At 32.7% G+C, this 25015-nt stretch overlaps 3 protein-coding genes across 5 annotated transcripts; all 3 read right to left on the minus strand.

The window, feature by feature from the left end:
• Positions 1-1010: 1010 nt before the first annotated feature.
• LOC114339947 (ankyrin repeat domain-containing protein 39) lies at positions 1011-24854 on the minus strand. 3 transcript variants are annotated; one of them, XM_028290635.2, is made up of 3 exons: positions 24726-24854; positions 6504-6846; positions 1011-1309 (listed from the first exon to the last, which is right to left on the minus strand). In XM_028290635.2, the coding sequence occupies exons 2-3, from the start codon at positions 6799-6801 to the stop codon at positions 1116-1118; spliced, it is 492 nt and encodes a 163-aa protein (XP_028146436.1). In that variant the 5' UTR covers positions 6802-6846; positions 24726-24854; the 3' UTR covers positions 1011-1115. The 3 variants fall into 3 exon arrangements, with proteins under 3 accessions (XP_028146436.1, XP_050503307.1, XP_028146435.1); XM_050647350.1 differs by having other exon boundaries at positions 24807-24823; XM_028290634.2 differs by lacking the exon at positions 24726-24854 and adding an exon at positions 9591-10899.
• LOC114339950 (uncharacterized) lies at positions 20678-24155 on the minus strand. Its single transcript, XM_028290637.2, has 2 exons — positions 23732-24155; positions 20678-21379 (listed from the first exon to the last, which is right to left on the minus strand). The coding sequence occupies exon 1, from the start codon at positions 24145-24147 to the stop codon at positions 23851-23853; it is 297 nt and encodes a 98-aa protein (XP_028146438.1). The 5' UTR covers positions 24148-24155; the 3' UTR covers positions 20678-21379; positions 23732-23850.
• On the minus strand, positions 20678-24731 carry LOC114339949 (uncharacterized). Its single transcript, XM_050647351.1, has 2 exons — positions 23732-24731; positions 20678-21379 (listed from the first exon to the last, which is right to left on the minus strand). The coding sequence occupies exon 1, from the start codon at positions 24516-24518 to the stop codon at positions 24153-24155; it is 366 nt and encodes a 121-aa protein (XP_050503308.1). The 5' UTR covers positions 24519-24731; the 3' UTR covers positions 20678-21379; positions 23732-24152.
• Positions 24855-25015: the final 161 nt, after the last annotated feature.

The following is a 25015-nucleotide window of genomic DNA, read 5'->3' on the forward strand; positions in this document are numbered from 1 at the left end:
TTGAAAAGCTGTATATCTACCGAGGTATCTACTTACCTTAAGTTTATCCTTCAGAACTTCAGCGATTACTTTACATACTTCTGGTATAATTCTACTAATTGATGATACCGAAATTTTGAACAAGTACATCAAGGAATGGTAAGAATCGCCTGTTGCAAGGAATCGCAGTGTGAGCAGTAGTCGTTCCATTGGTGAAATGGCTTGTCTATAATTTGTATCTTCTTTCTGTATTTTGGGGGCAATTTGACATAATAACCATTCAAAATCGGTGCTGGACATTCGTAAAAAATTTTTGACACTACCATTATTTTTATTATTTCCTATGTATACATCGTCTTTTTTTAATACATTGAGTAGATGCATGCCACCATATTCACTTCTATCACAGAGACTTGGTTTCACCCAACATTTGTGCTTTCTTTTTTTCTTTTTTGCCGACAACACTATATAGGCCGCCGCTGCTGCAGCTATTTCATCATCTTGATCCATGTTTACCAACCGCGGTGGAAACACTAAGTTGCTCTCTCTCAGTTATCAGAAACGACCGGAAACAAAAAGTTCTGTCAGTGGAAATAAAAAGTTTACATTTGTTGCTAATAAGTTCCTAAATTTACAAACAAGAAGAAACACAGGCAACAAAAATGTTGCTACATGTTGCTATTTGTTCCTCCGGTGGAAACAATGCTTTAGGTCTACGAAGCAAATATATGCGGGTATGTTATATTCTATTGACTTCTCTTTCACTTGTTTCATAACAAATATTGCGTCCGTTGTTGACCTGTCTTTTCTGAATCCTTGCTGTTCTTTATATATGATTATATGTAATTTATCCTTGAGTATGCCTGTAAATAACTTCATTATCGTATTTAAGAGTTATTCCTCTGTAGTTGTCCCGACATGATCTTTGTCCTTTCTTAAAAATCGGTATTGTGATATTGGTGTGCCAATATTGTGGTATCTCTGCTCTGTGAGCAGAAAATATTGTGAGAATAAGTTATTAAAACACCAAATTACTGTCTAAATTTTTTAATAAATTTAGTGCACCGATACAATAATTATAAACGAATAAAACGATTTGAAAATAGATTTAATAAATATCTAGGCCGTATTTTTGATCAGTTCCTGACAGCTGCCTTATTCCCTCGATTATCTGCCACTTCGCAAAGCGAAGGTGCCACATTCAACAGTCTTTTGCAAATTTCAAAATGTTTGTTTTCCGTCGCTCGATGTAGGGCTGTCTTACCATCAGAATCTTGAATGAAGGGATCGGCTTTTTTTGACAGTAAGAGATCTACCACATCTTCTTTGCCTGGAATGTAAAAATTATAAAGCATTAATGACAGTCAAACAACAATTTATTAACTAAAAGGGAAGTTCCCTAGGTTGGCTGTATACCATATAGTTAAAAAACTCTAACAAGAAGTAAAACCACTTCTATGTAAATTGGTATATTTATTAAAACTTAAAAATCCCAATGGATTGAATAAAATATGTCCAATTCAGAACGTTTTCAGACCTATCGGTCCATCATCAGTGAATGTGCATACTTGCTAAATAGCCCCAGAACCAAACAATGGTTGAATTTAAAATTCGATTTACATTATTTAAAAATAATATTCAACAGGCTAAACGCCGATGTTACAGGATATTGCCTATGGGAACATGGTGAAACCCTACCAAAACCTCAATCAACTTGGTAGGGTTGATTGAGGTGATTTGACCAAAACCTCAATCAGGTTGATTGAGGTTTTGGTAGGGTTTCACCATGTTCCCATAGGCAATATCCTGTAACATCGGCGTTTAGCCTGTTGAATATTATTTTTAAATAATGTAAATCGAATTTTAAATTCAACCATTGTTTGGTTCTGGGGCTATTTAGCAAGTATGCACATTCACTGATGATGGACCGATAGGTCTGAAAACGTTCTGAATTGGACATATTTTATTCAATCCATTGGGATTTTTAAGTTTTAATAAATATACCAATTTACATAGAAGTGGTTTTACTTCTTGTTAGAGTTTTTTAACAATTTATTATGTTGAAAGAAACAGAGATATACATAGATCGAAAATAATCGACATAAGATGCCCCAACTTAACAGATATAGGTAGCGACCATAAGAATCGAAGAACTATATACTGAAACCAGGGAATACTTATACAGAACAAGAATATCAGAGAAGCTTGCTGCGAATGAAATATTAGAAAACGATAACATCGAGGAAAGCTGGGAAAAATCAAAGATAACATAATTAACGCAACAACAGAATCACTTGGTGAGAGGAAAGTAACGAGTACTAACATATCAAAAAAGAAACCCCCCCCCCCTGGTTTACAGAGGAAATGAAGATAGATTGTGAAGAAAACAATAAAGCCTTTTTACAATACAGAACAAAACAAACACAACAAGCACTATACATGAATCACAAACGAAACGAATACTTTAGTCAGACAAATAAAAATGGAAAACTATAAGAGGTTCTTAAAAAGATGGAACACGACTTCTACAGAACACAAAAAGAAATATGGAGAATGATCAGAGGACAAAAGACAAAGGAAAATGATGAACGAACTAATAAAAACAAAACACATTCAGAAGGAACATGAGCACACTACTTTCTATCTCTATTTGCTAAAGGTGACGATAATGAACAACCAACACCTGAAGTGACGACAAACGAAGAAATAAACATTAAGGAGGGAGATGTAAAGGAAGCTAACGAAACTAAAAAATAGAAAATCGCCAGGAGAGGACAGAATATAATGAACTCCTGAAGTGCAGAAGACAAGATCTAACCAAACAATTAATAAAACTAATCCAAAAGAGAACAAAAAAGAATACCACAAGAATGAAGATCAAGCATTCTAATACCTCTCCTACTTCAAAAAAGGAGACAAATCGGATCCGGAGAATTACAGAGGACTTATTAAACACAACATTAAAATTAACAACCAAAGATAAAACAAACAAAATGAATGAAATTATTTAACAGAAGAACAATATGGTTTTAGGTCGGAAAAATTATGCACCGACGCCACAGTATAAAGAGGGACAGTAGAACTACTCTCCGAAAAATTGGAAGTAAAATCTTTCAACGTGCATGGCGACCGCGCAAGGTTCCCAGTCGCTAGACCACCACTCTTGCATTGCCAGTCGCGTTGAAACGTACGGGTTTTAACAGGGAAAACCCACATCCACCACTGGTGAATTACCAATTGCGTACTGCCGGTATTAGTTCTTCAGATCAAGGTGCCGACATAGAAGAGGTTTTACTGAGCCTACGCTATATTTATAATGAGACAAGTTCAAGAGCAATCATTAGAATACAATAAACCGGCATACTTATGTTTCGTGGACCTTAAGAAGCCATTTGACAGACTCAAGTAAAGGACGTTATCCATTTATTGTACGCATGAGAGAAGAACAACACAAACTAAGAGTAGAAGAAGAACTAATTGAGCCAATTGAAGCCGGCAATGGGATACCACACACCACAGGGGAATTCCTTGAGTCATCTATTGTCCAAAAAATGATACTAAATGGGATAAAAACAACTTAAAACAATCTCCTTAAAATAATATGCAGACGATGCAATACTAATCTCTCAAAGTGAAGACGATTTACAACGTATATCAAATCTACTAAGATGTACCTAAATTAGAGCTGGAAGGTCAGATAATAGAACAAGTAATTGAGTTTAAATATCTAGGCATCACACTATCTAGCTATGGAATTATGGAAAGCTCGAAACAGAAGTGGAAGATCAAGTGAATAGAGCAAACAGAGCTGCAGGTTGCCTGAATGAAACAATATCGATACATAAAAATACTTATCGGAAAAGAAATGAAAGGTATAATTTACAAAACAGTCATCAGACTAATAATGGCATACGTGCAGAAACACGACATGACACAGAGAGGACAAAAAGAATGCTAGAAACAGCAAAGATGAAAACCCTTCGAAAAATAAATGGTAGGACAATGTGGGACAGAGCTATAAGTAGAGATATACAACGAAGATACAAGGTGGAGAACATTAACAACTGGGTAAGAGACAGAAGAGTAGAATGGAACGACCACATAAGTCGAAAGTCGACAAATAGAGTAGTAAGGACAGCGAGAGACGGTTCCCTCATAGGAAGAGGATCAATGGGAAGACTACGAAAACGATGGAACGACAACGTAACGTATGGTCCTAAAGTTTTGGGAAAAATTTCAAAAGCATATAACTCTGACCACAATAATCTTATATTTTTATTAAATTATTCAACAATTTAACTTAACTATCCTTATTATAAATCAAAATTCAAATGACAGACAAGGGACCATTATTTTCGATTTGCCTAATAATTCCCTGACACGTTGCATCATCCTTTGGACGACCTCGGCGTCAATTTCTCTAATTTTTGTATATATGCGGCGTCTTAACTGTTCCTGACTTTGTGCTTCCCATCCGTTATTATAGACTTTCCGACTTAATATTGCCCAGAACTCTTCAGTTGGACGAGCCTGAGGTAGGTTGGGGGGGATTGTCTGCTTTCGGTACAAAGGTAATGTTGTTAGTTTCGTACCAGTCCCTTGTGATCATTTGCATGATGTGTGTTCACAAACTGAAGCAATTTAGAGAGACATATTTGAATATAAATATTTGCGTTTAAGGCTTCGCCTCGAACAACACCAATGTAGGGCTGTGAGATAAAGCCAGCCTCAGAAATTGCACACCATACCAAAATTTTGTCCTCAAATTTTTTCTTACTTTTGAATTTTATTTCATCAGGTACATTTTCGTAATCGTTCGTGTAAAACCCATCGTTACCCTTCATCTCAGAGTTGGACAAAGTAAAATATTTTTTATCGTCCATCACGATCAACTTGTTGACGAAATGCACTCGCCTTTAACTACCCGCGCATTAAGTTATAACATAACTACACGCGTGGCGTACTTTGTACGCCACCAGAAAATATACTTAAAAACAGTGGATTTGTTTTTTTTTTTGAAAAAATACACTTAGTTGTTTGTTATAAACCTTATTCGCCATCAGCGAATACTTGGGGTTCCTTCGCAGTAAGCCAATTGGGATTTATAACTGGAATCTGATTCCATGATAAATAAAATAACTAATTTTTTTTTTGAAATGTGATTTTTTACATGAGAAAAAGTATTGTTTATAAAGAAAACTATATTTTGTGCCATAATCACTTAAAAACAAATGAAATATGTACTTATATTACCACTTATATTAATATAATTGTGGCGTATATTGTCCACCACCGGAAACAACAAATACTCAAATGTAAATTACGATCTTCCCAGAAAGCCGATTATAACGAAACTAAAACCAAATTGTAAAGCACATTCCAGTGATAGGTTAGGTAGATAAACAAGGTCAAAAATTAAATTTTTAAATATATTTGCAGTAGAATTCTTATATCTGGCGTACAAAATACGCCAGCGCGTGTAGTTAAAGGTTAACGCGCGGCAACATCTCGGAATTCTCTCTAATTGATCCTCTGTGTATTTTGGAGCTTTCCTTCTTTTCCGGTAGATAATATTGTTACTCGATAGGGTCCTGTATACTGTAGTCTTTCCAACATGAAATCTTCTGGCCAGTTTTCGCTGTGAGACCCCAATTTTGTTCTTAGCTGCTTCAATCAGTCTTGCCTCTCTTATATGGTTCAAAATCCGCGGTCGGCCACTTTTACGCAAGTTAACACATGGTATCCCTTCTTCACATTCTCTGATTGTGCGATAAATTGTCGATTTGCTTATGTTTTGATCTCGATAAATATTAACAATATCTCGTTTCGACATTCGCCCAACCATATTATAAACACCTCGACGAATATCAATTTTATAAGACTTTTGCAGAGCACAAACCAAAATATTCTGCTTTGTTTATTAAATGTCAATAACTGATGACATTTCAATTCCATGGCCTTCTTTGTTAAATGCATTTTGCTTCTCAATCAGACCAGGTGAAATTTTTCCCAAAACTTTAGGATCATACGTTACTGGAGAAACATTGAGAAAAACAGGCACATCCCCACACAAAAAGAAGAAAAAACTTATTCCATATTGTAAAATTGTAAAAATTATTGTAAAAATGTAATATGTGATAAAAACATTCAAAAAGTAATGATAATTCTCTTAGAAAACGAAGTCCCGCCAGAAGAGTCCCATAGGAAATGTTTTACCATACTTTCCTGAATTTTATGAGATATTTTCGTAGGTCCGATAAACAACATCTAAAAGTAACTAAATTAGTAAGAGGAGGAGCCCAAATTTGGAGACCAATGAACGAAAAGACTTTATTTATTTGATTCCTTTTTGTAAATTTTAAAATTAATTAGTGTTTAATATCATCAAAATTTAACTCTCATGCAAAAGTTGTACCTACAACTTCAGTGAGAAACTGAGTTTATTTTGTTATGTACAATTTTTTTGTTACGAATAAACTCCATTATTATTTATTATTATTATATAACCAGTTTTTAAACTTTACCTGCAGTTGCTGCTCGACATAATGCTGTAGCTCCTCCTTTGGTAACAGCATTAACATCTGCACCATTGTCCAACAAAAACAAACAAACTGTCAGATGGCCATTTCGTGCTGCGTAGTGAAGAGCAGTATAACCCGCTGAATCTTTCTCATCTGCACATCTCCTCTCGTTGGCTAGTTTCCTGACTCTCTCTAGGTCACCATACTGAGCTGCATACCAAATACCCCTTTCGAAATCCATTTCGTCTAAAGATTGAGACGCCACTGGATGGGCGGAACACTTACAGTTATGATCACACATTTTTTGGGTTTTAGATATCAGTCTTTTTATAATTATGTGTATCTACTGTGGAAAATGTAAAATAGATATAAATTAAAAATAGTGTTCGTTTAAAATGTACCTGAATGTTATTGTTTCGATTTTTGTTACAAATGGGCATGGAGGCCGTGCCACCCTCCCTACATTTTCGGGTGCTTCAAACTATATAGTAAGCACCACGCTACTAGATACATATGTAGGTACATAACTGCTATGCTTATCCGATGCTATCCGATCCGTTCTCAGATGTTACTCTTCTGAAGCTATTTTCTTGTGGCATTTTTGCAATAGGGCTTTTCATCGATTGTCATTTGTTTCGAGCTTCTGTCATATGTTGTATAATCTGTGTATAATATTAATATACACGGATTATACGACATGTGACAGAAGCTCGAAACAAATGACTGTGAATGAAAAGCCCTACTGACTAGTTTTGATGGGAAATAAGCCACAATTTTACTAAAAAAATGATTTTAGTAACGTTTCGACGCCTAAATCGGGTGTCGTTGTCAAGATACAAAAAATATTAATGAATTAAACAAAAATGTTGTTGCTTAGTAAAAAAAATACTTCTAATAATTTATTTAATCTGACTCATTTATAGCGGCAATTCAGACATATATTATACATTTTAAAGTAGAAGACTTTAAAATGATATTGCCAATATTTATGAATTGACAACGACACCCGATTTGGGCGTCGAAACGTTGATAAAATCATTTTTTTAGTAAAATTGTGGATCCCATCAAAACTAGTCAGATGTTACTGTTAAGAAACTATTCAAAATAATTGTTTTTGCATACAAAAAATACATTAATTATAGTATTGTTACTCTGTTTTAAAATAACTTTATGCAAACACCAAGAATATTACAATACTTTAAAACTTTTACAACTTTAACAAAATGACAACTAAGTATAAACGTCAAATACAGCTGATCTATTAATTGTCATCTTTCTATGTTAATATTCAGTTTCTATACATTTTCTGACGTTCTAGGCATAAAAATAAACATTGGAACAAGTGAAGGGTCCAGGACTGTAATAGCTCAATGTTCCTATGTGTCTAGTAGGGTGGCGGATATTGTATGTTGTCATCCAAAGTATACAAAATATAATGTACAACATCTTCACGTCTGCCCCCCTAAAAATTTGTATATGAGCGCCCATGGTCAAGGGTGTACATTTTGCAAATATAAATAATACATAAGATTTTGACAAATTTTTATCGTGCACATCTATTTTTATTACCACGTTTTTATATACTTCGCCTGCTCTTTTTGTCACTTTGTCCAGAAAAAATCGTGTACTCGATTTTAAACATACTTCCCGACTAGCTAGAGATCTGAAATTTTCCGAATACCTCAGAACTCGATGACAGTGCAATATTCAACACCTTTTACCTGGATGCGTTGAGTTTTATTTGGAATTTTAAGCCATTTTAAATTTTACATCGTAAAATTAGTTCTCACTTTTCTCAATAGATGACGTTACTTTATATGTCACGTAAAATTTTCTATTCATTTGTAATAGCTAATGAATATTTAAAATTGCCTCGCTGTTTGTTCACATAAAAATTCTCAAAAATAAAACTTACTTTATTTAATTAATATTTTATTAAAATTAAAAATTTTCAAGTTTTTGTGCGAAAAGGTGCAGTTTAAATATATAAAAGCGATTAGTGAACATATTTGGATGAATAAATCATTTCTAATATTTCCCTTAAAATTGTGTGTGAAACATTTTCTTTAATTTAGGACTTTAAAATCGATTACACAATTTTTTCACGACATACGAATCGAAACAATACAATAGATTATAACTTTATATTGTGTCCTATAAATAATAAAAACGTGGTATTGTAAAAAGTTTTTTTTTTTGATAAAAGTGTAATTATATTTTAATAAAACGTATTAAGGTGCTTACGATACCAATTGGAACATACTAATTTAGGGGAAAGAAACACAAAGTATAGTGTAATAAGAAATATAATAGAAATACTTTAAGAGAGGCACGTTTGAACCCTTCTCTGCTTACCAACCGATTTGAATTCGGTCTGTGCAAACTGCGAACCGTTTAATTTGGGAGCAGTTTCTTAGATTAAGCAATTAGAGTTCCTTAGGTTAATTAAGAGTGTAATGTGTATGGTTGTTTCGCTAAACTCAAACACAACTGGCTAGTGATTTTAGTAAGTAATTAGTAATTTTAGTAGTAAAAAAAATTACTAGATAGTTAATAATTACTAGTTAGTAATTTTGCCAATTTTGGCAAAATACAAAAAATTACCTACTAACATCACTAGCCAGTTGTGTCTGCGTTTAGCGAACCGGCTATATCAGTATTTTATTTTAATTGTTGTGTTGTGCAATTCAAATTCCAACCAATTACAAGCGTAATATTAAAATGACTTTCGTTTTAAAAAAATATTTTTAAATTTTGCATTTTTAAAATAAATAAAAAAAGAGCTGGGACATCCTTGTATGTATTGCTGAACTTTAAAAATGTTGAACTGTATACTTAAGTTAATTTTAAATTTAACTATGTTTTTATAAAGTCCTTTTGGGATCAATAAATCTAACAATAACAAGATTAATTACGAAAGCTATTCTACATCAGTTATCAATGCAAACATGTGGTAAAAGGGAAGGTCCCTGTCTGTAAGGTTAAATGTAAATAAAAATGGTCAAAATTAATTTTAGCACATACGATATGTCCTGCTTTAACGATATATACCTAAGTAAAAGAAATATTTTTATTTACGTATTTAATTACCAGAAAAAACTAGCCGCCGCACTATAGCTTAAAGCATAACTAATAAAACCTACAAATCTGACCGTTCTACTATATTTCCTTCCTATACCATCACCTCTACTTCTCAAACCGTGCTGGTATCCATTTGGCAACATTGTAGATGTAACAGTATTAATTTGATATGTATATTGAATTTTTTGATATCTATTAAGTATTTCGCAAACAAAAAAGATAAATATTGATTGGTTATTGCTGATAACGCTAACTTTGCAAATAGTGAGGCGTTGAATTACTGAGATACATGATAAGTTAGGTTTTTTTCATTTAACCATAACGGCCGGTTTTACAAAGTCAAGTTAAGAGATAACCAGAGGTCACCCCAATATATTATAATGGGGGAACCTCTGGTTATCTCTTAACCACAAGTTAACTTTACTTTGTGAAACCGGCCGTAAGTATGTAAGAATTGAAATGTATGTTTCAAATAGATATATGTGCATGATATAATATTCTTCTTTAGGTGCCGTGCATAGAGAAATAACAACAAATAACTTGTTGTTATTTCTCTATGGTGCCGTGTATGTATACAAATGTTTACAAATTCCTGAAACCCTTTTCTAGCGGCTGCTGCACGAATTAATTCTTCTACTATGGAGCCACACCACTGTCTAATCTTACGCAGATATATCTCTTTCCCTTGTATTATAAGACGAAGTAGATGGTATTTAGGTCCTCTAATTATATGACTGAACTATTCTGTTTTTCTCTTTTCTCCTCTTTATGATGTTTATCAGCAGATATCTGCATTCCTCATTTTAAGAACATATTCACTGGAAGTTTGTGAAGCCCACGATATTTTTAGGATCCGTCGGTAGCACCACAATTCGAATGGTTTTAATGTGTTAAGCATTGTGAGTTTTAATGTTCATGTCTTACAACCACATAATAGGATGGAATACACATAACATTTCAGGACTTTCTTACGAATATACATCAACATATTTCTGTTACATAAAACTAGTTTCAAGTCATAAAAGCCTTACGTGATAATTTCGACCTTGGTTATTACCTTATCATCAGTCACCATTTACATTTAACGAGCTGCCCATGTATTTAAAATGGTTTACATTACACCTTCTATATCCCAGGCGCGGATCCAAGGGGGGGGGTCAATGGAGTCAATTGCCCCCTCCTTGAGACCTCGCCTGGTGTCTACTGACACTGTTTTTAAGAAAGAGATTACGATTGAAGATAAACAGTGAATTTTGTGTCCTGTTTATAACTGAATAACTCAAACATAAATATGGCAGAATTCCTTGAAATCGAAAATTATTAAAAGTTTTGGAACATAATAAATGAAAAAGTCCCACAATAAATCTGTTTATTACCATCTATTCAATTCAATGCCAGAGACCAGATAAAAATAGTAATTGCTGGTGCTATATTATGGTAATTTGATCATTTAATTAAAACCCCCCGAATAAGAGCCGCTTTTAGAAGGATGTCCAAAGTATTATGTAACAGAGACCTAAAATTGGCATTAAGGAACCGACTACTTCGCTGCTACGTGTTCTCGGTCTTACTGTATGGTATCGAGTCTTGGACTGTGAATAAAATTGATCTAAATGGTCTTGAGCTTGAGGCTCTCGAAATGTGGTGCAATAGAAGAATTTTAAGAGTTTTTTGGATGGAGAAGATTCGAAACCACAATACTAGAATGTCTCAGCAAGAGCAAGACTACTGCGATTATAAGAAGCATCAAGAAGAGATAGCTGGATTATTTCTGACGTTTAATGAGAGGTCCCAAATATAGGTTGCTACAAAATATTATTCAAGTGAAAATAGCAGGCAAACGCAGTCCAGGACGAAGAAGAACGTTAATTTAGGTGGCAATAAATAAAATTAAGATACCTATGATGTTAACCAACGTTCTGAAAGGACACGGTACATGAAGAATAAGAAAATAACAGCCCATCCCGAAAAAAATCCTGCGTACGCCAGACACGAGAAAATTTGCATTTCATTACCCCCACCTTGCAAGGTTGGATCCGCCGTTCCATCTCCTCTCCATTAAGAGGAAACACATCTTGATCTATATTAATCTTTCCAACTGCCATCCCCTTTGTCTTTGAAATGTTAATTTAAGGTCTCTCCGATAACTAGCTTATCTCTCTCTTTCCTATGGCGCTACAGCCCAAGTCGGACCCTGGCCTCCCCCAGCATCTGCCTCCAAGAATCTCTGTCTCCTCCAGTTGTCCATTCTCAATATCTCTTTAGCATCGGTTCTCACTTCGTCTATTCACCTCTTCTTTGGCTTTCCTACTGGCCGACGTACCACCGTAGTTCCGCTAAGCGTTCTACTAGGTATTCTGTCGTTGTCCATTCTTATAAGGTGACCTGCAAAGCGCAATCTTTGTATTTTTACATAATGTGCTATAGAGGGTTCTCTGTAATATTGGTATAACTCGTGATTGAACCTTATTCTCCATATATCATTATAGCAAATGGGTCCCAGTATCCTCCTTAATATCTTTCTTTTAAAAGTATTGATAAGGTTTATTGTCTTTTCAGCCATGATCCTAGCTTCACTGACTAGATTTACTAATGTCTGGAGATCTTGTAAATTTTCTGCAAGAACGGCGGTATCGTCAGCTCATCTGATGTTGATTGCTTCTCCGCCTAGCCTTACTCCCTCTTGTCTGTCATCCAAAGCCTCCGTAAAGATTTCTTCAGAGTATAGATTAAAAAGACTGAACGACAAAACACAACTCTGTTCTACCCACGTTTGATGGGTAGTTTTTCAGTACGACTATCTTCAATTTGGATACTTGATTGTAATATAAGTATTTTAGCACTCTTATATCGTAGTGGTTAAGTCCTGCTGTCCGTAGGTAATCGAAAAATGTATCGTGTTGTAAGCACTCGGTCGAATACCTTCTCGAAGTCCATGAAACAAACATAAATGTTCTTTTGGAATCACAACTTTTTGTACGAAAATCGCCAGTAATTAAATCTATAAATGACAACGAATCTTGAATATTAAATTATAAAAACAACCTCTACTCTAGTTTATTTCGGTATAACAATCGGTCGATTTGATACTTGTCCAACTGATATCGCAAAAAATATCTTAAATGAACCATGTGCTTTTCAGGTACTAATTACTTAAAAGTTGTAAAAATGGAATTATGTATAAAAATAAAAGTAGTCAGCTTTTTTGACATTTAGCTTAAATGTCTCAACAACTTAGGCCATTGGCATGGTACGGTTGATTTCGCAATCAAATAGTGTAATGTGTAGTGTGTTGAGTAAATGTCTTGTTACTTGATAAAGTTGACTTCATTGCCTTTACAAACAGACGCTAATTGTATCCGAACGTCCCTCAGGTGAGTACCGATCCCACAAGGATAGAAATTATTTTTATGTATTAATTTTTAATAAAGGAAAATTTCCTACCAAGCTGGGATTCGAATTCACAACCCTTGGATCCAAAGGTAAGCTCTCCTACCACTGAGACATAGAGGGGGGTAAGCCAGCTTTTAAATTAGACAATCGTTTTGATTTTGTGAAATGTGTAAACAAGTCAACTATCTTATTAAACAAACTGATCAATACACAGCAGTATAGGGCAGTCAATGAGTGTATTTGGCTCCGAATTCCATCCTACTATATCGATTTACTTGATATTTTCACAGTAAGTAGGGAATAGCTTAAGAAATAAAGTCTACTTTATGACGATGTGCGATTTTATCTTAGAGGGTGGCTTCCACCCCCTCTTCGGGGGTGAAATTTTTTTTGGTTAAAATAGCCATAGAAGAGGCTAGAGAACCTCTAAGCAAAAACTGTTTTATAATTATTTTTTGAAAATTCAATATTTTATGAGTTATTCGTGGTTGAATATTGGCCATTTTCACTGAAAAATGACACCTTTTCGGACCGATTTTTGCGAATACCTTAAAAACTATGCATCTAACAAAAAAACTATACAAAATATTTTTATACCTTATAAAAAAACAAAGAGATTCGTTCCTTCATAAATCTTCTAGTTATAATACAAAAAAAGATATGGTACGTGAGAAGAGTTTGTTTTTTGGTGCATGCTCAAATCGGTGTATTCAACTTGAAATAACAGAGAAACGGTCGATTTTAGGTGTATAATGATACTAATAACTTTTGTTGTGCTAGAAAAGGCATTTAAAATGAGCAATATTAAATGTCGATTACATTCAAACTAAGCGAGATATGCTACAAAAAAATTGATAACTAATGTATTTTAAGAAAAAATGAGAAGTATACAGGGTGTTAGTAAATAAGTATGAAACATTTTAAGGGCTAATTCTACATGAAAAATTAATGCCGGTTTGCTCTATAAACATATGTCCGCAAATGCTTAGTTTCGGAGATACGGGGTGTTGCAATTTTTATTTCAAACTGCCAATTTATTTATTGCTCTAAGACCAGTTGAGCTATGAAAATAAAATTTGGTGAGTTTTAGGAGGTAGTTATTACGAATTTTATGACATACAATTAAGAATTTTGTATTCATCATAGGCGCGCCTACGGGCAATGGTCTGAATAATTTTAAAGAAAAAAATAGTACGCCACTGAGATATTTCGAATTAGAAATTATTTTTACATTCCACGTCTAATTTATGATAAAAAACCTTTCTTGCCTTTTTTTCATATGATGCACCGTTTTTATGCAGAAAAATAAAACATATTGGCGCATATTTTTCATTTCTTAATACATCATCAAGAACTATCCAATATAATAATACTAAACTAGAACAATAACAGAAAATATTACTAATACCATTTCAACTAGGTACAAAGCTGCAAGAAATGTTTAAAATGATCTCCTTTACAGGTAACAGAAGAATTTTATATTCATCATTGGCGCGCGTAAAGGTAATGGTCTGAATTTTTTGAAGAAAAAAATAGTAGGTACGCCTTTGAGATATGTTAAACTAAAAATCATTTTTGAATTCCTCGTTCAATTTACGACAAAAAATATTTCTTGCCTTTTATTCATATGCGGTGCCGTTTTTATGCAAAAACATTAAACATCTTAACGTTTACAAAGTATTTGAACTAAGTTTCTATGCATATGGAAACTACCATTGCTATGCATTAAGATGTTTTATTTTTTGTATAAAAACGGCGCCTCGTATGAAAAAAAGACAAGAGAGATTTTTTGGCGTAAATTTAACGAGGAATTCAAAAATGATTTCTTGTAGCTTTGCACCTAGTTGAAATCTTATTAGTAATATTTTCTGTTATTGTTCTAGTTTAGTATTATTATATTGGATAGTTCTTGATGATGTGCTAAGAAATGAAAAATACGCCCAAGATGTTTTATTTTTCTGCATAAAAACGGTGCAGCATATGAAAAAAAGGTAAGAAACGTTTTCTATCATAAATTAGACGTGGAATTTAAAAATAATTTTTAATTCGAAATATCTCAGTGGGGTACTAATATTTTCTTTAAAAAAATTCAGACCATTGCCCGTAGGTGCGCCAATGATGAATACAAAATTTTAAATTGTATGTCAAAAAATTCGTAATAACTACCTCCTAAAACTCACCAAATTTCATTTTCATAGCTCAACTGGTCTTAGAGCAATAAATAAATTGGCAGTTTGAAATAAAAATTTCAACACCCCGTATCTCCGAAACTAAGCATTTGCGGCTATATGTTTATAGAGCAAACTGGTATTAATTTTTCATGTAGAATTAGCCCTTAAAATCTTTCATACTTATTTACTAACACCCTGTATTTAACCCCTTATCCATCAGAATTAAAATACATCATTTTGTTTTTACAATACTTTTTATTATAGTGTTATTTCTATGCCCAAAAATTTGGACTGGTTTAAAATTAACGGATTTTGAAAAAAATAAGATCAAATTATACAGCGCGTTTTTAAATTTTCTTGAACATCTTCCCTTTTCTCCATGTAACTCGAAAATGATAAGAGATACGAAAAAAAGATACCACACAAAAATGTGGGGTTCTTTTAGATAAAAATTTCGTTTTTATTTTTCATTACAGTATCACTTATCATTTTCAAGTCACATGGAGAAAAAGGAATATTTTTAAGAAAATTAAAAAATGCGCTCTATAATTTGATCTTATTTTTTTCTAAAACCATTCATTTTAAACCAGTCCAACTTTTTGAACATAGAAGTAGCACTATAATAAAAGGTATTGTAGAAGGAAAACGATGCATTTACATTCTAGTGGATGGGGGTTAAAATTACTTCTCATTTTTTCTTAAAATACATTAGTTATCAATTTTGTTTGCAGCATATATCGCTTAGTTTGAATGAAATGGATCTTTAATATTGCTTATTTTAAAGGTTTTTTCAAGCACTACAAAAGGTATTCATAACATTATATATCTAAAATCGACCCTTTCTCTGTTATTTCAAGTTGAATACACCAATTTGGGCATGTACCAAAAAACAAACTCTTTTCACCTACCATATTATCTCTTTTTGTGTTATAAGTGGAAGATTTGTGAAGGCAAGAGTCTCTTTGATTTTATAAAACCTAAAAAAATGTTTTATATAGTTTTTTAGTTAGATGCATAGTGTTTAAAGTATTTGCGAAAAATCGTTCGTAAAGGTGTTATGTTTCAATGAAAATGGCCAATTTTCAACCAGGAATAACTCAAAAAGTATTGAGTTTTCAAAAAAAAAAAAATATAGAACAGTTTTTGCTTAGAATTAGGTTCTCTAGCGAATTCCGCAGTTATTTTAACCAAAAAAAAATTTTGACACCTGAGAAGGGGTGGGAACCACCCCAAGAAAAAAGCACACATCGGCATAGGGTAGACTTTGAATTAGGAGATAAGTAGAGGCTATTTCCAAAATTTCATTAAAATCCATGCAGTAGGATAGAATTCGGAGGTAATATCCTATTCTTGCTCCCATTGACTGGCGTAGTAGCAAGACTCAGTGATGTGTTGAAAAACAAAAAGATACCCATAAATCTAAAGAAACGAGTATTCAACAGTTGTATTCTACCAGGTATAACCTATGGAATGGAGACCATGACACTTACAGAGGTATCAGCCAATAGATTGAGAACGATACAGAGGGCGATCGAACGAGCTATGTTAGGAATATCTCTGAGGGAATATATACGAAATGAGGATGTGCGAAGCAGGACGAAGGTGGAAAATGTAATTGGAAGAATTGCGCAAATGAAGTGGACCTGGGTAGGACACGTGGCACGACAAAACATCGAAAGGTGGACGATAAACATTGTACATTGGAGACCACACGAGCACAGTCATAGTTGAGGAAGACCACAAAACGATGGCTAGACGACAGCAAAGCAAAAATGGGGATAAACTGGTACCAAATAGCACAGAACAGACAAGAATGGAGAACTCACGGGGAGGCCTTTGTCCAGGATTGGATGCAAACAGGCTGAAGAAGAAGAAGTTCAATACACAAACAAAAACATTAGTTCTATATTACTTACTCAGTTTTCCCTACAAACATAGTTGATTATGCAAATACTTGCTGCTTATCTTGATTAAAATAATGTTAGAACAACTCCAAGCCAACATTCGTTTTTCTCCCATTCGTTTTCTCCTTTGGGCTGATGGATTTTATATAATTCTTAAACATTAATTTTTTTTAAGTCACAAAGGAAATATTATAAACTCCAAATCAGCTGATGTTTTATCTTTTTGCATTTTTAATCACATGCTGTATGATTTCTACTCTTTAGATTCGCATTTTGGATTACAGAGCTACTTTTCTAATTGGTATTCTTCTTCTCATAGGCATCTTTCAGTGCGTCACAGTTTTTTTGTTCCTTTCTAACGCATTAAATTGGAAGTGACAGAAAAAAAGATACGTCTGTGATTAAAATCATTTATAATCTTAAATGTTATAATAAATTTTATTGTAGTTGTTAATAGATGGCGCTATAATCGAACAAAAAATTATTTATGTATTATCTATATGACTACAATCTGTACAATTTATAAAACTATACAAATCAAAGAACATACCTTCTTATAAATGAAATAAACACAATTGATTTGTTTGTATACCAAATTACGATTACGATTCTGACAACTGTCAGTTTTAATTAAAATGTCATGCTATGATATCATTCTCTACATTATTAAAATCATATATTACATCATTAATGACAATATTATATCATGTTCTATAGATATGTAATAGGTAAAGAATCAGTAAATCGGTAAACCTAAATCATTTCTTTTTCGATTATAGCGCCATCTATCAACAACTGGAATAACTGTTATGCATGTGTATGTATCAGGGACGTGCCTTTTTTTCTGTCACTTGCGTCACACTGAAAAAAGCCTCTGAGAAGAACCATATTATGCAGTTGCCATACAAGAAAATATTTAACATAATTCCATTTTTACATAACTTTTGTAAAAACCGTGATTTGTACATTTTGTAGAAATATCAATCATTATATTCCATAATTTTGGCATTTAAAATTGATTTAAAAGCAATTTCACTGTTTATATACAGGGTGTTTCATTAATAATTGGAAAAAGTTTAACTATAATATTCCTAGGTTCAAAATATTAAGATTTAACCCAAAATACTTAAATAAAATGTAACTCCTTAATGAGTAACAGACACAGGGTGTTTTATTCAAATAATTAAGAACTTTTTTTTGTATCCAGTAGGTACTTTAAAACTATTTGACATATTTTGTCTAGAATTTTAGGGGGTTCCATTTAAAATACCAAAGTTGTTGTTCATTTCCGGTGTAACTGGTATAAATGGTTTAAAATTTAAATTTCAGTTGACTATCTTAAAAAATGTGAACCATCAACCTGTATGACTGTGCAAAACTTCAAGTCTGTATTTATTTTGATATACTAAATATAGGGCTGTCTTCATCTTAAATGCGATACACTGTATATAAGTAGATAGTATAAGGTCATCGTGAAACATCCTGTATATAATATGTAATATATGCAATGGAATTAATATACAAAGACATTGACTATGTTATTGTCAACTTTAACTCACTAAGCTTTGCTTTTAAACCAAGAGGAGTAAACTAAAAAGACAGATTCACACCCAAGAAAGTCACTAGAAATATCACCAAATACGTCTTCTTTTTTGGTTGATCATATGGGCCTTTAATGGTAATCCATAAATATTATATTATACTAATACGTCAGTAAAGAGTTCTAAAAACAGACTAAAGATCTAAAAATTAAAGAAATAACGCAGAAAATACAAAAAATCGTTGATATAATTTAATATACCACTGAACTGCCAATAGTGTCAAATTTTATAAATGTCATTAGTGTCAAAATTTAATAACAGTGGAGTAAACTTGCCAGAGGTTAGACCAATTACAAACAATGGTGCAGGAAATTTGAATTACTCCTCTTGGTTTAAAAACAGACTATAGTACTATAGTAAAAATTGTATGTGACAAAATAGATTATGTTTAATTGAGTAAAAGAGTATTTTCTTACTAATCGGAAGTATTAGAAAAGTCCATTATTATTGAAAAGTGAGTTCTAGTTTAATCTTTTGCTAATGCTAATGTTTTTTCAAATACGAATATTAAAGGTATTAGTTAGTGGGTGCTGGTTTTTCAAAATAGCGTTTATTTTTTAACTGATTTATATAAGTATAAATAAACTATTTAAAAATTTTGAAATATCAGGCTAACTTTGTTCCATCCTATTACAGTCGCCTCAGGGGTTCTAGTAACACAATTTTACTACATAAACAAATTTTATTAACATTATAAGAACCTTAAGATTTGCTACGATGTATGGCACTGACTTTAGTGATTAAAAACAAAGAAAGACAATCAATGAAATCAAAAACTTTGATATGAGAGGGCTGTGTGTCACCAATTGATGCAAAATGAGACACATACATCATATTCGATGCCCATATGAAAATTATTCAATACGAAAAATATTTGAGTGCCCAGTACCAGGCTTAAGTACGAGAAATGGCAAAAAGGTATGTCAGAAAAAGACGAGATATAGCTGTGAAAAGGATTAATACAGTAGACTCCCTCAATAGCGAGAATTGAAATGGCAAACTAATTTCCTTGTTATAAGCCGACCTTGTTATATCAGACAACAATAATATTGTGCATACATATGAAAATGGAGTTTTATAAAACAAAAACTTCTTATAGCGAAGCCATTCCGAGCAATATAAGACGCTAAACATTGCTCGAATGGCACTTTTGAAAGAGTCAGACCTCGATAAGCACACAGATTTTAGGCATTTCTGTGTACAGGCAGCTGGAATATTTATTTATAGCCATCACCTCGCCAAAAATAGGTAAAGAAACATGTTCTTCGATCTCATTTTCCCTCGTTATAACCAAATATGCCTCGTTATAGAGGTGTTGTAGTTCAATAGGAATTGCATGGGACACCTAATGTACCTTGTTATAAGTGAAACCTCGTAATGAAAGCCGTGTTCGTTACAGAGAGAGTATACTGTATTAATATTAGTATGGTTAAGATAGAAATTTATAGAGAAATGCAATTAGGTAAACCACCTCTTAATAGGGCTATATACCAAAAAGTATCTTGGTCAAAATATATACATTTTGTATGAGTTTTGTAATTAGATATTAAAGCCTTATTTTTCTTTAAGGGTGAACTTTATGCCTTATTTCTCAACTAAATGTTCACCCTAACATATTAAACTCTAGTAAAGATGGAAAAATAGTGATTTCTACTAAAATTTGCTGTAGAATAAATATTAATAAAGCTATATAAGAGCAGGTGTAGAAAGACAGAAATAACAAAAAACTGAGTATGCTTAAAAGGGAGTTTTTGATCATAGATCACTTAAGAAAGGAATAATTCGTATATTAAATGTATTTTATAGATCACAGAGTTTTCGTAGTTGCGATATACCTGTCTTCGGGCTATTACATTTACCAGGCTTGTCCTTAGTTGACTAAAAGCTGTACTAAATAAAGAATTCATGATGTTTCACAGCTATTTGAAATGTTACAATGGATATAAGTTTTCACTGCAGAGTGGTTATGTTATTAATTTTTAAAGGAAATAAATATTTAAAAGCACAACATTAATATACAATAAAGATTTAGTATTTGATGTTAAAGATTATATTGCCTACTATATTATTATTTTGTTCCACTTTCTTATTAATAAATAGCACAATATGTTTATACCCTATCTATAATATAAAAAGCAGAGTAAAAATTACAGCATTATTGCAAAAAATATGTTTCTCGTTACATTACATCACATTACATTTTCAAGAATATAATATATAAAATATAAATTTTTCTGCACAATATGAAATCCATCTCCAAGCAGAAACTTTAAATTTTTTTCTGAATAATAGATACATGTCCATATAAACAACAAGAGTTTATAAAGTGGCATATATCAAGTAATTGGTGGTTTACATAAATCAACCAATACTAAAGCAAAATTTGATTGTAGAAATTACTTTTATAAAGCTGGCCAGCCACGGTACTCGTTCAACTTTGTAGAATTCAATGAATTGGCAAAAATTTTGATTGTGTGTGACTGTGTATCCAACGAAATCATACAATTTGACTGCAGACAGACTTGCATATGTGCAATTATGTGAATTGATCTTATTGAACGACACTACAGTACCGTACTTTCAAGACTGTACTATCTGTTGCCAGATAATTCGGATGGAATTCCCCAGATTATTTTTCGTTACATCGATACAATTTCGTTAATTTTTTTAATTACTTATTGACTTCAAAATCTATGTCCATATCAAATCTTCAAAATTTCTGCAATAACCTAAAAAAAACTATCTTTACATATTTTTAATTCTGAGCACATTTAGATCATTCCAGGTCACGTGACTTTGACAGCGTAGCTGAGGCACAAAAATTGTGCTTTCAGTGTTCGTTTTGCTATTAACTCGTTTTATTTTAAAAAATATATGGTTTTAACTACAAAAATGTCAAATATTGACTGTGCATTTAAAACTTCTCGATCTTTAAATAAAAAAACTCAGTTTATCCTTTTACCTTTACTGGAATACTTCACAACTGAACAAAACGCTGGTATTTTAATCGTATTCTTAAATTAAACAATGGTTTTCTGCAGTAAACGTACTTTGTTTACAAGTTGTTTGCCCCTCAGCCGCTGTCAAATGACGTCACCCTGGATAGACCATTCCAGGATGATGCCCTGAGGGGCAAACACCTTTGTGACCAAAGTACATTTAATGCAGAAAACTATTGTTTAATTTAAGATTATCGTTAAAGTGCCAGCGTTTTGTTCAGTTTTAAAGTGTTTTGGGACAGGTGAAAGAGATAAAGTGAGTTTTTTAGAATACCTACCACATTTAAAGATCGAGCTATTTTAAATGCACTGTCAAAAGAACGAGGAGAGTTGTGGGTTAATACAGTAGAAGCTCTTTATTCGCGAAGTATATGTTCCGTAAATATGCCGCGAATAAGGAAATCGTGAATATGGAATGGTAATTTATATGGGGTTATAGGGGATAGATACGTTCCTAGGCGAAGTTTTGACCATACAGATTGATTAATTACATATAATCTTCAGCTTTAAGCAATTGTTTAAAGAATTTCGTAAACTCTTACTTGGCAATTTTTAAAAATTGCTTCAATTCAGACTGATGTTCAGCCTTGGCATTAGCATTTTGCCTCTTAAAAATAGGGCCTCTTTCCATAAATGGATCAATTTTCATAAAGAAATCACAAAGCTCATTTTCCATTCATAAACATTCACTAAGATTTTTTAAATTAAATGTCACATTTTCAGTGCTTGTTGAACCTCTTCAACGGGTTGTGAATTTAACATTTCCTACAAGTCTGGTTCAAGCAACTCCTAGACGTCACTTGATTATAACTGTTCGAACCCATCTCGTCCTATCCCACCCGCAATTTCATCAATAATAAAAAAGTAAAACAATAAACACACAATACAGCTCTTGCCAAAGCATGGAACCTGCAATCGCGGCAGAACTGAATGCTCTATGTTTTGAGTAATAATTTATTTTATTTAAACATTCTCATTATTTACAGTCTCAAAAACACCGACAACGGCAACAGCGAGTTACCTTAAAGGAATTGCTGATGCCGATAGCTTTTGGAAACTTAATCTAGTAGAGGTGTAGTTGTAATAAGATCAATTTTATTTTTTTATTAGTGGATTTGCTGATTTATTGACAGATGGTACCAAATGCTTTTTATTTGCGTATAATATAAAATTCAATCCGCGAATAAAGAAATCTTGGGCTGCGAATATAGGAATTAGGTAGCATTTTTTTAATCCGCGAATAGTGAAAACAAATAAATAAATAAATAGTTTATTTACGGTTATACTAATTACAATAATTACAATCATTAAATAATTCATATATTAACAGTTTTAGAACTCAATAATAATTACATACAATTTACACAAAACAAATGAATAGAATAAATACCTAAATGACAGTTTACAGTGACAGCCTGCATTGTATTTTAAAAAGATTTTTTCAGCTTTTTTCGAAAACTATTCAGAGAGCTAGAAAAAACGCGAATAAAGGAAGCGCGAATAAGGAGCTTTTACTGTACCGATTTTCTAATTATACCGGGTTTTTACATCCCCTGTAAAAGTGTCATAATATCCAATATTCGACATTTTTGCAGTTAGAACCGCAGTTTTTTATTAATAAAACGGGAAAAAAGCAAAAAGTACACTGAAAACACAATGTTTGCCCCTCCGTGACGCTGTCAAAGATAGGTGACCTGGAATGGCCTATTATATTTTAGGTTAGAGTATGCAGAAATTCAGTTTTTCTACAGAAATTCCTCAGAATAGGAAGTTTTCATACTAAGCAATCAATACGTAAATATTTACATGAAACAAATTTTGTTAGGTAGCTCTGAGACAAGTTAAACTTCATTGTTGAGTTATCTTATCTATCTAATCAAATATTGACTTTTGCACTAAAAACAAAATAGTTTTGTAGAAACTTTAAATCCAAAAAGAAAAATGACAGAAAATCATTTGAAACGAAAAATAAACCTTTTTGACAACATCAAAATATTTACTAATACTCTACGAACCATTTAAATTAATTGAGAATTAATTATTATCTTATAATGTGTTATTATCTTTTACTGTTGTACTTACTATTGGAAAACTGTTCTACGAAAAAGAGATGGAAAGCATGTTGTTCTTTTTGATTTAATTTTAACTACTTATCTAGAATAGAACATTCTGGCACAAATCAAACTGAACACATTCGGAAATTACACTTCCCTCTGCATTGTCCATACTACTTCAGTTTCTCCTGTTGTACAGACAACCCTATAGCCTAATTGACCCAAAGCGTTAACTACCTGCATCGGCGACGCAGATAGTAATATTCCATTTATAACCTCTCTCTGGGAATTTGAAAATTTTTTCACCAACGCCTTAGTCTCTACCTCGTTAAGGCCAAAAACAGCACTGTCGTTAGCATATAAGGATCCCTTAATGGCCACATATGCGTAAGTTCCAGTAGACATGAGTACACCTGCTGGTATCTCCATTTTTTTTGTATCCATCAACCTCAAATTTCTTCGGAAGGTGAGAGCTTATTCTCTAACTTATGATCTATTTTAAATTCAGGTAATTTTTCTTCACTAATTGGTTCTGGCTCGGAAAAGTCTTTTCTCATAGTCCACATATACTCATTGTAGTCCTGTTTTACACTAGTAGAAGATGAAGCGACTACTCTATATCCTAAGACTTCAAGAGCTGTTAATATCACACAAGGATGTACCATATACACTATAGTGGAATCGTCACAGTATCCACCTGAGGCGAATCTTTTTAATTGTTCGATATCGTCTGTTTTCAAACCAGAAACCAAGACTCTCCACGGAAATCTTTGACCATAAGCCGCTAGATTACCTCGCACTAAAATGTATGGCATTGGTAGATCTATAATCTAATCGCTTATCGAGTTATCACTGTTTGCACTTTTTATCGAGTAAACACGACCGGTATAAATATGGAAAGTTTTAGAAAAACGTCGATATATTCACCGCCCACACATAAAGACGGATTTGTTTTTGTTGCAGTGTCCCTGCTACCTGTTGTTTAATTGGAGTTTACATTGTAAAATAAAACTAAATTTTACCTAGCACATTTTATCGAGTCAATGGAGATTTTAAAAATCAATTATAAAAATGAAATAATTTTTAAAAGTTAAAATAATTACTTTTGTAATAAAATAAAATCGGTGTGAAGGTAGCAGCTACAGGCATACAGGTAAGTCAAAGTCAAATTTGACTTTAATTTGACTTTAATTTGTGATTAATTTGACAGTAGAGTTCCAAACCCAAAAGCCTAAAAAAGGATAAAAACAATAAAGGATAAGAAGGATTTTAGGAATTGCATTAAGAAATGTCATAATGATATTTTTCGTAA

Source organism: Diabrotica virgifera, chromosome 3 (genome assembly GCF_917563875.1).
Source record: "Diabrotica virgifera virgifera chromosome 3, PGI_DIABVI_V3a".
Lineage (NCBI taxonomy): Eukaryota > Metazoa > Arthropoda > Insecta > Coleoptera > Chrysomelidae > Diabrotica > Diabrotica virgifera.

Coding starts and splice junctions, on each gene's coding strand:
- LOC114339949 (XM_050647351.1), bottom strand. CDS start 24,518: ATGCCATACATTTTAGTGCGAGGTAATCTAGCGGCTTATGGTCAAAGA.
- LOC114339947 (XM_028290635.2), bottom strand. CDS start 6,801: ATGTGTGATCATAACTGTAAGTGTTCCGCCCATCCAGTGGCGTCTCAA. Junction 1,310..6,503: donor ATGTCGAGCAGCAACTGCAG/GTAAAGTTTAAA, acceptor TTTACATTCCAG/GCAAAGAAGATGTGGTAGAT.
- LOC114339950 (XM_028290637.2), bottom strand. CDS start 24,147: ATGGATACAAAAAAAATGGAGATACCAGCAGGTGTACTCATGTCTACT.